The following is a 14,133-nucleotide window of genomic DNA, read 5'->3' on the forward strand; positions in this document are numbered from 1 at the left end:
TTCTTGAGGGCGGAATTCGGAATATTATACTAGCCTTGCTACTTCTGCCATTTAAAGGTATAAAATATTGAGTATCTTGTAGGATGGTTAAACAAGTCCGGTAGATGGCAGTAAGTGTGTGTTGTGTTGCAGCCGTAACTAAAGAAGAACCTCACGTGATTTAAAACAAACAAAATATCAACATCTTAGGAAAGAAGTATATATTTGACTGTATCAGCGAACTGAAACTGAGTTATATATAAGTTGTAGAATAAGTCGTATATTACGAAAGTAATGATGGATTTAGACTTTTACAGCTTCGGTTTTTTGAACTGGCTTGTGACTAATGAATGAATTATATGCTTACAAGACTATAGTAGAGTTGCAAAGAATACAAAGTAACCTTGACAATACTATAAAAAACTCGATTAACCATGCGGAGAAGACCACAGTCTGCAGCTTTAACTCCGGCATATTTGAGGTCAGATTTTAATTCTTTAATGTTATCTAATATCAGCATTTAATTGTGCAATATTACCTGAACAGGTCGGGTGATTTACTGTGCTGTCAAAATTGTAATTGCTCAAAAGCATGGCATTCGATTAAAATGACCTTTTCCTAATGCACAGTCTGTATATTCAACAAAGACTAGCATTTCTAAATGAAAATGCTGTACTTTTTTTAAAAGCAGGATTGGGAGTGAGAAAACAGTTTCAGCAGCACAGTCCCAGTTTCACACAGATCTCTGGCTCTGTTTCACTGTGCAAAACTGGATACTGGACTTTGGGAGGCCAATTGCTATGGTACAAGTTAAAACAAGGTGTGATCTATGCATTAAAATGTTCTTCCTCTTCTTTAATACCAATAACAATTTTGTATGTTCTCCATCTAGATCGTAATGCCTCTAGAATGGTTTCCTCTAAATAAACCAAGTGTTGGAGATTATTTTCACATGGCATATAATGTCATTACACCATTCTTATTACTGAAGGTACACATTTTCTTAAAGTAATAACAAAAGGATGTGTTTTATAGGGTGTTCCTCATCTCTAACCCTTCTATGTTTTGAACATGCTTTTGTTTTTTTGAGATGCATAAGTAAAAGTAAAGTGTTGTTTTGATCGTTTTTAGCTGATTGAGCGGAGTCCCACTGCTCTTCCTCGCTCCGCAGTTTATCTCAGCATCATCACCTTTGTCATGGGCGCCAGCATACACCTAGTGGGAGACTCTATTAACCATCGTCTCATCCTCAGTGGATACCAGCTTCATCTTTCTGTCAGAGAGAACCCCATCATCAAGGATCTGAAGCCTACCTCACTGGTACGAAGTAGTGGCATCGAAGTAGTTCGATGTACAGATCAAACAAATTATGTGGTCTGCTGAAGAAACTATACATTGGGTTTGTTTTTAATGGTGATGATAATAAATACTTTATTTGGTTTCAGATTGATTCCTTTGAGCTTCTGTATTACTATGATGAGCACTTAGGGCATTGCATGTGGTAAGTATATTTTCCATTCTCACATTTAATCTCTAATTGCGCTACAATTTACAATTTTACATTCTAATAGAGATTCCTCTCCTCCACCGTTATCATTATAGGTATGTCCCATTCTTCCTCATCCTCTTCTTGTATTTCACTGGCTGCTTTACACAAGCTAAAGATGAGAGGATGCCTTACTCAGGTTGGCTGCTACTTGGCCCTAGTGCAGTGTACTATTGGTAAGTCAGTTTTCAAGCATTTTTGAGATGTAGAATTTAAAATCAAGTTGAAGCAACATTTTATTTCAGTATTATAACATATTTCCAAGTGAAAGAGAACATTCAACGAGGAAAAAAATGATCTAACAATAAATCAGGCATCAGAAATTAAACGTTAACGTGGTCTATTTCTTCAGGTATCTGATCACTGAGGGGCAGATTTTTGTTCTGTACGTCTTCACCTTTTTTGCCATGGTTGCCACTGTGATGCGCCAGAGGCGGATGGGCTTCATGCTAGACAGCAATGGCCGTTTCCTCTTCTATAACTTCATCATTACTCTGGGATTAGTTCTGGTTTGGGTCGCATATCTGTGGAATGATGAAGTTTTGCGCAAAAAGTATCCCGGTATCATCTATGTCCCTGAGCCGTGGTCCTTTTATACCTTACACATCAAAGGCAGTTAAATACCAACATTAAATCTGAGCTACATTTCTGTTACGTTTCTCCAATAAAAAGAGTTTAAATATGAGTTTACCCAAGTTCAATGACACTTTGAGTGAAACTAAAAACATTTGCTCTTGAATTCTGGTTAGAGACTTTTTTAAAGGGGTCATGAATTGAGAAATTTTCCTTGTGCTTTTAACATATAAGAGGTCATTGTACTGTAAAAAATATCTTGTAATTTTCAGAACTCAAAACTTCCTCTTAAGTCAAAATAAAATGTAAATTTTATTGAAACCAAGTTGCCAAAATGACTCGTTTTGGATTTTGTCACAGTATTACGTCAATACGAGAGACGCAAACACAGGATTAGTCCAGCAACAATAGAGAACGTAAAGAAGTTTGCTTTTGTTGTTGTTTTGATCTAAGCCATTCGCTGCAATCCTGAATAAAAGCTTCAGTGAGTGACATCTTCTGTTTTGTCATCAGTAAGGCATTACTTTAGGCATTTCACTTTATTGAAAAGATTGATGAATAGCCTATAATTACAACAGTGCGACAAAAGATGGTACATTCATTCATAATTCCATTTTCACGAAACACTGTAAGTTATCATTTGTCAACTACAAATCCAAGTACCTAAACTTTATTTGCCACAACCAAGACTTATGTAAAAGTAAAAGCTTATGTAAAACACATAAATGTTTCAAATTGTTGGCAAATGTTTCAAATATGTAACAAGATATTTTTAAACATCGGAAGTTTTCAAAACAATTCCCAACAAGTGTAACGTTGAAAATTATTTTAATATGCAAAATTGTTACTGAATCAGAGCAGTGGCCGTTTACTTCTGAGTTTTGAATGCGGCACACCCATCAAAATGGAGTGAAAGAGAGGGTCAAAAACAGGATAGAAAATACCCTATTACTTCTAAATCAGGATATCTTTTGATGTAAAAATCTTGATAACATTATAAATGGACCTCAGAGAACATTATAAAATAAAAACAAAATAAAAACTTCAGTTCATGACCCCTTTAAGTTCCAGTGTTACTTACTCCTTGTGTCTTCCCAAGGCAAACTATATGTTTATCATTTTTGTATATTGAATAATAAAGTAATTTCATCATTGTGGTTTACTGTAAAATTGTTCCTTTTATGTCCTTGTTTTATCTAAATAAAGGTTGTACTCCCTAAATATACCTTTTTATGAGTCATTGAGTGTGATCATGAGCTGCACCTACTGTAGCAGACACTATAACATGATAGTTGGAATCCTGTATCAATGTTCCTATGACAACGAGGCTATCAATTACGTCAACACTGCAGTGGACTTTAGTTCCTACAGGTAATCCAGAGGGAGTGACTCTTTCCCTGAACAGCCGAAACGCGTGTAGACATGGTGAGTCTGATGTTAGTTTTCTCTTAAATTTAATTTTAATTCAATTATTGTTGAGTTTTCAACATGTTTTTTAAACTTCTCTTTACAGGCAAAATTCTTATCACAAACTCAGATTGATGGTAAGCTGTTACAAAGAAAAAAAAGTGTGCATTGTAAACCCATGAATATAGTAAAATAAACTAAATTGTTATTTTAAAAAAATCGACATCTACAGTACATTTATAAGCGATGAGAATTTTTTGTGGAATTGTTTTCAATGAAGTTTCCTTGTTCTCATGTAGAGTTCAAAGAATGTTTCTCACTTTATGACAAGAAGCGAAAGGGGAAGATTGAAGCCAAAGACCTTATTACTGTCATGCGCTGTTTGGGTACAAGTCCCACATATAATGAAGTGGACAGACATCTGCAAATCCACAAAATAGGTAACATTTTGTTAGACCCCATGATTAACATTCCATTGAATTATGAATATGTCTTCCTTGTCGACTCTTTCAGCTTCCTTGTGCCACCTGTGGCTAATAGCGATACACATTGGACTAGTGCTCTCACTGTGCTAATGACAACAACAAAACACCTTTAACAATCAGATATTTAGCTATGACATACTTGATTTTTATGGCCAGTGTAAGAGCATGTTGAGGCACTGGAATCAAGCATCAAACAAAAGATAAAGTAAAATACTGAATGTTTTGAATGAATTCTTTGCTTTCTTTAATGTTAGTAGTTCATGCATGTTTTCTGCTGTATCCCCACCACAGATAAGACAGGGGAGTTGGACTTTTCCACATTTCTAACCATGATGCACAGACAGATGCAGCAGGAGGATCCTAAGACTGAAATTCTGGAGGCTATGCGCATGACAGACAAACACAAGAAGGGCTACATTCTGGCCTCTGAGCTACGGGCTAAACTCACTGGCTTGGGAGAAAAGCTTACTGAAAAAGAAGGTATAAATCATCTGAGATTCTTCTGGGTGTATGTTGATTTATTCAAAGATCAGAGCTAATCAAATGAAATTGGCACAAGTTTTTTTTTTTTTTTTTAATGTCAGGGTCTGGACAGGTTTAAATATTAGACCCATTAAATTAATGCAATTTCTAGAGATGTATCCTGTTTGTGGACTTTAGAAATATATTTTTTTCTTTTGATTTTCTAAAACAATTGAGCCAGTCAGATCCCAGTATATTAGCACTATCAGACAGAATGAACGTGTTGTTTAGCTGTTAATTGTGCTTTATTTTTCAGTGGATGAGCTTTTTAAAGAGGCTAATGTTGGACGTGATGGACTCGTTTATTATGAGGAGTTCACCAGAATGGTCACACTTCCTACAGTGGACTACTAATGAAGAAGAGTGGGATTGGCCCTTACCCTGAATAATGCAGTTATTTACTAGCAAGAATGAGATATTTTTGTTCTGTGTATACATTGTATATAAAAATAACAAGTCATTAAATGTTAAAATGAAAAAGTCATATTTGGATACATGTTGTGATTTCAGTATTCACCACTAGATGGCAATCATGATGTAATTGAATTATTGTGGCAGGGTTAATAAACACTGTCATGATATTCAGAATATTTTTATTTAAGTTTGAAGATTGTTAAACTCTGAATGAGCTCTTGAAATTTAAACTGTATGTTGTACACCCACCATCATCTATTTTTAAATCTATTTATAAAGTACAAAATAGAAAGCTATGAGACTCCATCCTTTCCCCAATCCAAAGCTTTCATGAACTCCTCTTCAGTGAAAGACAACAGCTTGGCCGCTTCAAAATGCATCTTTCAAAAATACAGCATAAACATAAAATGCTTTTTATGTTTCTTCTAGTGAGGTTAGTTAGTGAGATATGATATTACTGTATTTGGAAATGTAAATAAATTTCAAGTAATTGTGAAGATACTGAATCCTTACCTTCTGTCTTTTTAAAATATCTATTAGCTTAAGTTGCTTTTTAAAACCCATGATGAGCTCAGCATTTTGTCTTTCCAGCTTTCTGTTCTCAGCTTGTAGGGTTTCAATCTTTTGGTGCTCCTGACTGATTGAATCCTTCGGAAGGGTAAAAAAGCATAAGAGAAGAAATGAAATGAACAAAAATGCCATGTAAATTTGAAATACTTCTGGAGTAAGATGTGGTGCCAAATAGTTCACTCAAGGTTTTGTTTCACAGAAAACTGTAATACACATCACTTGGTTTATTTCGTGCTGGTTTATCTGAGTTCACATTACCTTACTGCTCTGTTTGAGTTTGTTGAGCTGAGTTTTAGTCTTCTCAATCTCCTCCAGAGCTCTATTCAACCGCACTTCTGTTGCACTGTGTGTACTGGCTGCCTGCTTATGGGTCCTCTTCATGCTTTCCAACTCCTAGAGTGTGCAGACACAGGCATTTACATGTAACTGAAGAAAACATGTGCAGATTGTGTTTGCAGGAGCAGACATCCTAATGGTATGTATATTAAAGGGTTAGTTGTGTCTTCATTTACTCACCCTCATGTTTTTCCAAACCCGTAACACTTTTGTTCATCTTTGAAACACAAATTAAGATATTTGTAATGAAATCCGATAGATTTCTGACCCATCAGTGACAGTCTACGCAACTACCACTTTGACACTTCAAAAAGTTCATAACGAGATCGTAAAATTAATCCATATGAATTGAGTGGTTTAGTCCAAATTTTCTGAAGAGACTCGATCACTTTATATGATGAACAGATTTGCACATTTGCACATGCACATTTGGGCTACCGCAAGAACCAATGAGGTTTGTTCTGGCACACCAAGCAAGTACGATTAGGCTTCTGTAACTGTTTATGTTCGCTGGTCAATGTTTAAATGTTGATAAAAGCCTATATTCAGTCTGTTCATCATATAAAGCGATCTCTTCACACAATTTGTACTAAACCGTTAATTTCATATGGATTACTTTTACAATCTCTTTATGAACTTTTTTAAGCATCAAAGTGGTAGTTGCGTGGACTGTCAAGGGAGGGACAGAAAGCTCTCGATTTCATTAAAAATATCTTCATTTGTGTTTTGAAGATGAATGAAAGTCTTACGGATTTGGAAATGAAGACAGACTTCTCATTTTTGGGTGAACTACCCCTTTAAAGGTGCCCAAGAATGCTTTTTCACAAGATGTAATATAAGTCTAAGGTGTCCCTTGAATGTGTCTGTGAAGTTTCAGCTCAAAATACCCCATAGATTTTTTTAAATTAGTTTTTTTAACTGCCTATTTTGGGGCATCATTAACTATGCACTGATTTTTTCAGCGCGCCGCCCCTTTAATTCACGTGCTCCCTGCCACAGGAGCTCTCGATTATATTACAGCACATTTACAAAGTTCACACAGCTAATATAACCCTCAAATGGATCTTTACAATATGTTCGTCATGCATGCTGTATGCATGCTTCGAATTATGTGAGTAAAGTATTTATTTGGATGTTTATATTTGATTCTCTATGAGTTTGAGGTTATATGCTCCGTGGCTAAGGGCTAATGCTACACTGTTGGAGAGATTTATAAAGAATGAAGTTGTGTTTATGAATTATACAGACTGCAAGTGTTTAAAAATGAAAATAGCGACGGCTCTTGTCTCCGTGAATTCAGTAAGAAACGATGGTAACTTTAACCTCATTTAACAGTACATTAGCAACATGCTAACAAAACATTTAGAAAGACAATTTACAAATATCACTAAAAATACCATGCTATCATGGATCATGTCAGTTATTATTGCTCCATCTGCCATTTTCGCTGTTGTTCTTGCATACCTAGTCTGTTGATTCACCTGTGCAGATCCAGACGTTACTGGCTGCCCTTGTCTAATGCCTTTCATAACGTTGGGAACATGGGCTGGCATATGCAAATATTGGGGCGTACACCCCGACTGTTACGTAACAGTCGGTGTTATGTTGAGATCCGCGTGTTTTCCGGAAGTCTTTTAAACAAATGAGATTTACATAAGAAAGAGAAAGCAATGGAGTTTGAAACTCAATGTATGTCTTTTCCATGTACTGAACTCTTGTTATTTAACTATGCCAAGGAGGTAAATTCAAATTTTGAATCTAGGGCACCTTTAATGATTTATTTAAAAGGTTGGATCTTTGTAAGTCCTAAGAAAAACTTTTAACCCCAACCTACCCAAACATCATGCACATACAACAAGTCTCAAGTAGGATGACAGCGAATAGGTGTTTTTCAAGCGATACAGCGCATTCTGATAATCACATATTCAGTTTCCATGTCCCTATCATAAGGGAAAGGGTGAGTTCCAAAGATATCTGTCCCAGAAGTCCAAGTACAGTGTGCTCTGCACTCTGAGCAGCTGTGGAATAGTCTCACTTTACACACAGAGGACTAATCAGGTTAAAGGGCCCATGCCAAAAATTCCACGGCTCTGGATCCTGGAACAGCTCTGATTAACAGGAATTATGGCATACATGTTACACATTTCTAATAGGAAATGAGTTGCAGTGAGGTTAAAAATATTGATACTTAGTCAATGTGGAACATTTTTGTTTGGATCTGAAACACTTGTTCGGTCATAAAGTAACTTCAATAAGGTTCAGTAGATTGTGGGATTGAATAATATTTTGCCAACAGTTCAAGTACCTTTTGCAGTGCTGCGACTTGCTGTTGCAGACCTTCACATTTCTGACTGGATTCTTCAGTTAAAGCTCTTTGCTTCTCAACCTGAGTTTGCTGGATATTTGTAGTCCTCTGCAATCTTGCCCTTTCCTCCTCCACGTCCTTCAGTTTACTACTTAAAGTGCTGTTTTCATCCTCCTTTAAAACACAAAAGGGATTTTGAGCAAGAGTAACGTGACCTGACTAAATAGATCAACCAACCTTGAACACATCTCAAACTGCTTACCTTCTTGTTGCATTCATTTGAGAGTCTGTTTAATTCTTCCTGCATTACTCGAAGTTTAGCCTTCAAAAACCTGATCTGAGCTTCTGTAAAAATGAAATGAATGTATAAGTCATAATGCAAAGAGTACAACAGCACAACAAATTCAATATTTGAACATATTTGGTCTTTTTAACTGGCCTGCGCCCATCTCATCTCCAGCACTGGGCATGATGTCATCCTGCAAGTGTTCCTCAGTGAGATCATCACTAACTCTGTTCTCGATTGTGCTGATTGTCTTAGCAAGTGAGAAATCTCCAAAGTCTTCAGGAATAGCAACATCATCAACCACAGTGTGTGTTGCCTTTCTGTTGACACTACCCCAAAGACCAAAAAGCATTCAGATCTATGGCATTCATTACATACAAGAAATTTTATTATTATTATTTTATGTACACATTTCTTCATATAAAAACTTTGAGAAAACACTTACTGAGGATTCTTTTTATTTCCTGAGCCTGGCTTGTTTGCCTTTGAAGATTTTTCAGAGAAGTTCTTGTTTTTCATGATCTACATACAACAGAAATGGTTTCTGTAAGTAAAGGGATCTTGTATCTAATCCACAATTGCACGGATTCATATGATATTTGTGTTTTACCGTAGTGGACTGTTTAGATGTTGTTTGTTTTTTTATATCCGCCATCCTAATAAGACAAACAAAATGTTATGCTCGCAAACAGCAAATGATGTTGCTTATGCTCATGTCAAATTGTGAAAACCATTACCCAGAAACCTCAAAATCACAGTCAGTATCAATGGAGAGGTGGGAGGACATTGTTTTGGAAAGCACCTCATTTTGATCCCTCTGAAAATCACAATCAAAAACAAACAAAAAGTGTAATGTCTGCGTTTGTTGCAACATCATACACAAGATATACTACAAGCTATGCATACATGTTAAAAGTACAAACCATGTTCTCTCAGATCTTTCAAAGATTTCTCATCAAAAGCATTTGCTGTTTTTCACATCAATACTTTTTCTAGTCTTACCATAACTTTCTCTGCTTCCCGAACAAGTTCTGCTGTTTTTGCTTCAAGCTCTGCATTCAGACGTCTGAGGAGTATCAGAGTTGCAAGCATGTTAGATATTAAAGATAACATTTTATAATCTAAATTCTTTATAGCACTTATTATGTAGTCACTGCGTACAAGCTACATACAAAACAGCGTAATTAAACTAATGTGCATTTAAGTATTAAACCCATAAATACTTGTATTCCTCTTCTTTGGCTAAGAGGTCCATTTGTGGTGGTTTCTTTGAAGGAGCAGATGAAGAACTGCTCTGAGGTCTGGGTCTGGAAGGCCTTTCTGAGTAAGACGTTTGAGGCTTTTTTAACTGAGTAGAAAGAAAGTATCAGTATTAGTGCAATTATTAATATTTCTCCGCCTTATAAGTACTACTTTCTTTGTTACGTCTTCATTTAAGACGGCTATTGCTCTGTCAGGTAACAGACATTCGTTTCCGTGTCTGATAATTTCAGTACTAAAACAAGTGTCAATATTGATATTTAACGTTAATTATTTTATTTAATACACAACAGAGTACTTTAGGCAAAACTATAATTAATACGGCATAACTTTAAAAGAGGATTAAAGAGTTTTATTTCTTTAAACTTACAGGAGGTAGCGCGGGTCTGGGTGTTCTGTCTGCCATTTTTGTTAGTGGCGTCGACACGCCGTTGCTAAGCAACAGTGTTTACCGTTCCTTTTCTTCGCATTTAATTTTAAGTCAAGATTTATTTAAAGAAATTTATACTCCATATGCAGTTCAAGGAGGCGAATTTATGTATACACACTTGATTCTTTGAACCCTTATTTTTTAAAATAAATATGTCATCGTTCGCTGCCTAATTTATGTGGCAATAAACAAAAAATATAAAATAAATAAGTATATGTATTTCAGATAATTTGTTATTTTATTTATTACAATTCATTATGTGACCGATAAAAAGACAATCAATCGAATATGAGGGGAATCCTGTAAAACAATGAGAGAGATATTATCAATCCTTATTGACAGGCAGTTCTATGGAGTCAAATTAATGCCTTAAAGTTTTGCACAAAAATAAAGTTTTGCAAAACAAAAAAAAGAATTGAGCAATAAAAAAATGTTTTGCAAACAAAAATAAAGAATTGCAAAGGAAAAATAAAGTATTGAGCAGAAAAAAATAAGTTTTGCAAACAAAAATAATAAATTGCAAAATAAAATAAAGTAGTGCAAAAATAAAAATATAATCAATTACAAAAATCAATGACAGCTCTAATCCTATTTTATCTTTGCCAAAGATTTTTCATGCTCAAACCTACTAAATCATTTGCAACGCTCATTTTATTCTGCGTTTCAGTCAAGCGTGCGCTCACGATACCGGCTTTCGTTTGCGCTGCACTGTTCTGTGCGGTTCTCTTTATGGCACTGGTTTGACGTGGGGGTGGAGTCAAGAAACGGGGGCACGCCCCCGCGAAACACGTCATCGACAGGAGACGCAGATCGCAACAGAACAGATCAAGCATAGAGACAGAGCGCATTTATTATAATCTGAAAACCATGCCCACCGGGGGAAAAATCAATCCAACCGTCTCCATTGACTTTGTAATGCATGATGCTGCCTCCTTGTCTTTTCTGACTCATTACAAAAAACAGAACAATGCCTAAAAGCTGCTGTGTGACAAGGTGTACAGCTAACAAGCTAAAAAACCCAGAAATAAGTTTTTATAAGCTGTCGACCCCAAAAAACGAATGTTTAAGGACACAAAAGTGGATACAGGCAGTGAGACAGAGCACAACAGGTCATATTACTATAAGAAATGCATTGGAGGGGTCGTAATTGGCGACAACATATGCTAAACAAACCAACAAAAACAAACCATTCATTATTTTTAACCATGTCAAAGAATTATTTCACCTGTCGCTGATTACGTTCCCCTCCAATGCATTTCGCGGGGGCGTGCCCCCGTTTCTTGACCCCACCCCCACGTCAAACCAGTGCCATAAAGAGATCCGCACAGAAAAGTGCAGCGCAAAAGAAAACCAGTATCGTGAGCGCACGCTTGACTGAAACGCAGAATAAAATGAGCGTTGCAAATGATTTAGTAGGTTTGAGCATGAAAAATATGTGGCAAAGATAAAATAGGATTACAGCTGTCATTGATTTTTGTAATTGATTATATTTTTATTTTTGCACTACTTTATTTTATTTTGCAATTTATTATTTTTGTTTGCAAAACTTATTTTTTTCTGCTCAATACTTTATTTTTCCTTTGCAATTCTTTATTTTTGTTTGCAAAACATTTTTTTATTGCTCAATTCTTTTTTGTGTTTTGCAAAACTTTATTTTTGTGCAAAACTTTAAGGCATTAATTTGACTCCATACAGTTCTATGCTTCAGAACATGAGTGATTATGTTACTGAACTAGATGAACTCGCTGCAGCACCCTCGTGTGGGTTTCCTCTGGTGGCGCAGTGCGCATGCGTGGTCCCAGCTGCAGCTTCCACAGTGGTCGCCAGTGAGCTGCTAGGTAGGTAGTGTCTGACTCTGAACCTGCTGCAGCTCGAAGTGTTTCCTTGCTCCTGATGCACGCGCAGGGATAGTGACCTCAACTGCAGCTACAAACCATGACTTACCAACGTGATGTATTAGAGCCGAGTCCAGTTTGTCAGTGAAATCAAGAGGCAGCGATCGTGATGTACTATTTACGGAGGAAAGCTGCATTCTCCAGGTTTAGGTTAAGGCCTACTTGTTAGATCCCCATCCTCGTCTCAACAGAGTCGCATCGTGATGGCTGATGACCAGCAGCAGTCTGGTCCTGGAGTAGGACCTTTACCTTCCGCGGTTCAAGGATTGCAAGGGCCTGAGGCGAATGCGTTGCAGCTAAAAATAAAGAACTCAATCTGGTAAGTCAGTCTGAAATAATGGCCAGTAAGTAAGTGCTGCTGGATATGTGGGGGGTTAATGGAATGGAAGGTTCTCCATCCTAATTAACGTTAGCTCTTTTCTAGATGGCCCCTCGTTTCCACTCAGGGCTACAGTTACTCTGTGTATTTAATAACTAATCTCACCATTTCTTTCCTTTTTAATAAGGATAAGTGAACTTGTCAAAGTTGTTTGTTTTGGACTGAGCAGATGCATGTTAAAATCTGTGGTTGGTTGCTCGTCTTGTCTGTCGTGGACACTGTAGTTGTTATTTATCGGCAAAGAGCTTTTTTGTCTTCTTGTGAAAGTGTGCAGAAAGTGAAAAGTCTGTCTTGGATTGAGCGAAAGATTCCCCGCGACCACGCGCTCTCAACAGATTTAGTGGGCGAGTTAGTGATGGTAAACAACTCGCGTGCAGCAGCCGGGTACAGCCGCGCGCATTTAAATGGCCAGTGTGTGTAGACATGCTTTCCTTGTAAACAACACTGCATCCGACAGACCTATTCTACTCTTCACATTCTAGTTTGTGTTGCAGTGATGCAAAATGTGTATTAATTCATCAAAATGTGTATTAATTCACCGGGTACGCCCTTAGTTACTCTTATTAACACATCGTGAAACATGCAGCCATGGCTCAGATGTTTATAGCGTAGCAGCGCATGCGTTCTGCATGCATTTGTGTTACCCAGTATATATTTGTGAGGACAAAACATAGCTTCTGTGTGCATAGTCATTCAACCTAGTCATGTCTTAGGTCCGTAGTTTTGCCTAGAAATTGATCATTGTTGGTGCACATTGCTTGTGGCAGCGAAAATAAAAAACGCTGACACGATTATTTTGCAGCCTCCACCCCCCTCACCATCAGCCTTGTTTTTGCATGTTAAGACATGCTCTCAGCGACATGCATCTGCAGCAGGGCTACTGTACGTCCAGTCTGGGACCTAGATTCTGCTGTGTATTTTGGCTTGAGATTGTATGGACATTTCTACATCATACACACACATATATATATATATATATATATATATATATATATTTTTTTTTTTTTCCTAGTTGTGCTCAGCTCTGTAATGTTTTGTCAGCTACTATGTTACTATGTGTGTCTCTAATTCTTTATATTCAAAGTCTTTATCCAGTACTCATATGCAGCTAGAAAAAACATGAAAATTATGATTTTTATGATATTGATATTAAGACCTCAGTTGTCATTTCCGGGGAAGTTTTACGTAGACTGGTTTAGGAGGACAAATAGCAATTAATCCAATCATTAAATAACTGTTTTCTTTTATGAGTTCAGTTTTGTCTGGATATAGTTCCATTTAGTGGGCTCGACTGTTGTTATCAGTGGAATTGGAATAGATTAATGCAGTTATTTTGGACATAACTGGCAGTTATTTTACCAATTAATTTAATCTTAACCAAAAAATACTAAACAAACACACACACAATATAATTTACAATATCAACTTAGTTTCCAGGACCAGGCATACACAGATGAGGACAAAAAATAAATTAAAATAATAATAATAATTAAAAATTGATTTTTACCCATTTCTCTTTGTAGGCTGACCTTTCAGTAGTGAATTCACTGTGATCTCTCTAACCGTGGATCACCAGTTTTATAATAAAACATTTTTATGTTATTATTGATTATCATACTTCTCTCTGTTGTAAATTTGACTCAAGGCTGAATTTTAACTTGAAGCTGCGTGTCATTCGCACTCTAATTCTGCTGTTCATTATAGCTCCAAGTACTATTGAATGGATTGACCACTTATGCAGACATC

General features: G+C 36.5%; 4 protein-coding genes across 5 annotated transcripts in view; 3 read left to right on the forward strand and 1 right to left on the reverse strand.

Moving 5' to 3' along the window:
- Positions 1–96: 96 nt before the first annotated feature.
- On the forward strand, positions 97–3,319 carry cln6a (CLN6 transmembrane ER protein a). The gene is made up of 7 exons (XM_048184575.1): positions 97–460; positions 671–782; positions 872–970; positions 1,111–1,299; positions 1,425–1,480; positions 1,582–1,701; positions 1,878–3,319. Exons 1-7 carry the CDS (start codon positions 414–416, stop codon positions 2,143–2,145), a joined length of 891 nt encoding a protein of 296 aa, XP_048040532.1. The 5' UTR covers positions 97–413; the 3' UTR covers positions 2,146–3,319.
- A 107-nt stretch (positions 3,320–3,426) lies between these two features.
- Positions 3,427–4,996, forward strand: calml4a (calmodulin-like 4a). The gene is made up of 5 exons (XM_048184576.1): positions 3,427–3,523; positions 3,612–3,642; positions 3,805–3,945; positions 4,282–4,470; positions 4,769–4,996. Exons 1-5 carry the CDS (start codon positions 3,521–3,523, stop codon positions 4,864–4,866), a joined length of 462 nt encoding a protein of 153 aa, XP_048040533.1. The 5' UTR covers positions 3,427–3,520; the 3' UTR covers positions 4,867–4,996.
- Positions 4,997–5,088: 92 nt separating this feature from the next.
- On the reverse strand, positions 5,089–10,182 carry tex9 (testis expressed 9). Its single transcript, XM_048184574.1, has 12 exons — positions 10,054–10,182; positions 9,647–9,771; positions 9,426–9,489; positions 9,161–9,240; positions 9,034–9,079; positions 8,869–8,945; positions 8,577–8,752; positions 8,400–8,482; positions 8,138–8,311; positions 5,755–5,889; positions 5,440–5,574; positions 5,089–5,306 (listed from the first exon to the last, which is right to left on the reverse strand). Exons 1-12 carry the CDS (start codon positions 10,087–10,089, stop codon positions 5,220–5,222), a joined length of 1,218 nt encoding a protein of 405 aa, XP_048040531.1. The 5' UTR covers positions 10,090–10,182; the 3' UTR covers positions 5,089–5,219.
- Positions 10,183–11,837: 1,655 nt separating this feature from the next.
- rfx7a (regulatory factor X7a) overlaps positions 11,838–14,133 on the forward strand; it is a 32,158-nt gene continuing 29,862 nt past the window's right edge. Inside the window, exon 1 of one of the 2 annotated variants that reach the window (XM_048184577.1) lies at positions 11,838–12,327. In XM_048184577.1, coding sequence (XP_048040534.1) covers positions 12,212–12,327 — 116 coding nt within the window. In that variant the 5' untranslated portion in view covers positions 11,838–12,211. The remainder of the gene's footprint in view (positions 12,328–14,133) is intronic. The other variant, XM_048184578.1, reaches the window with a different exon arrangement.

The sequence above is a fragment of the Megalobrama amblycephala genome, linkage group LG3 (assembly GCF_018812025.1).
Source record: "Megalobrama amblycephala isolate DHTTF-2021 linkage group LG3, ASM1881202v1, whole genome shotgun sequence".
Lineage (NCBI taxonomy): Eukaryota > Metazoa > Chordata > Actinopteri > Cypriniformes > Xenocyprididae > Megalobrama > Megalobrama amblycephala.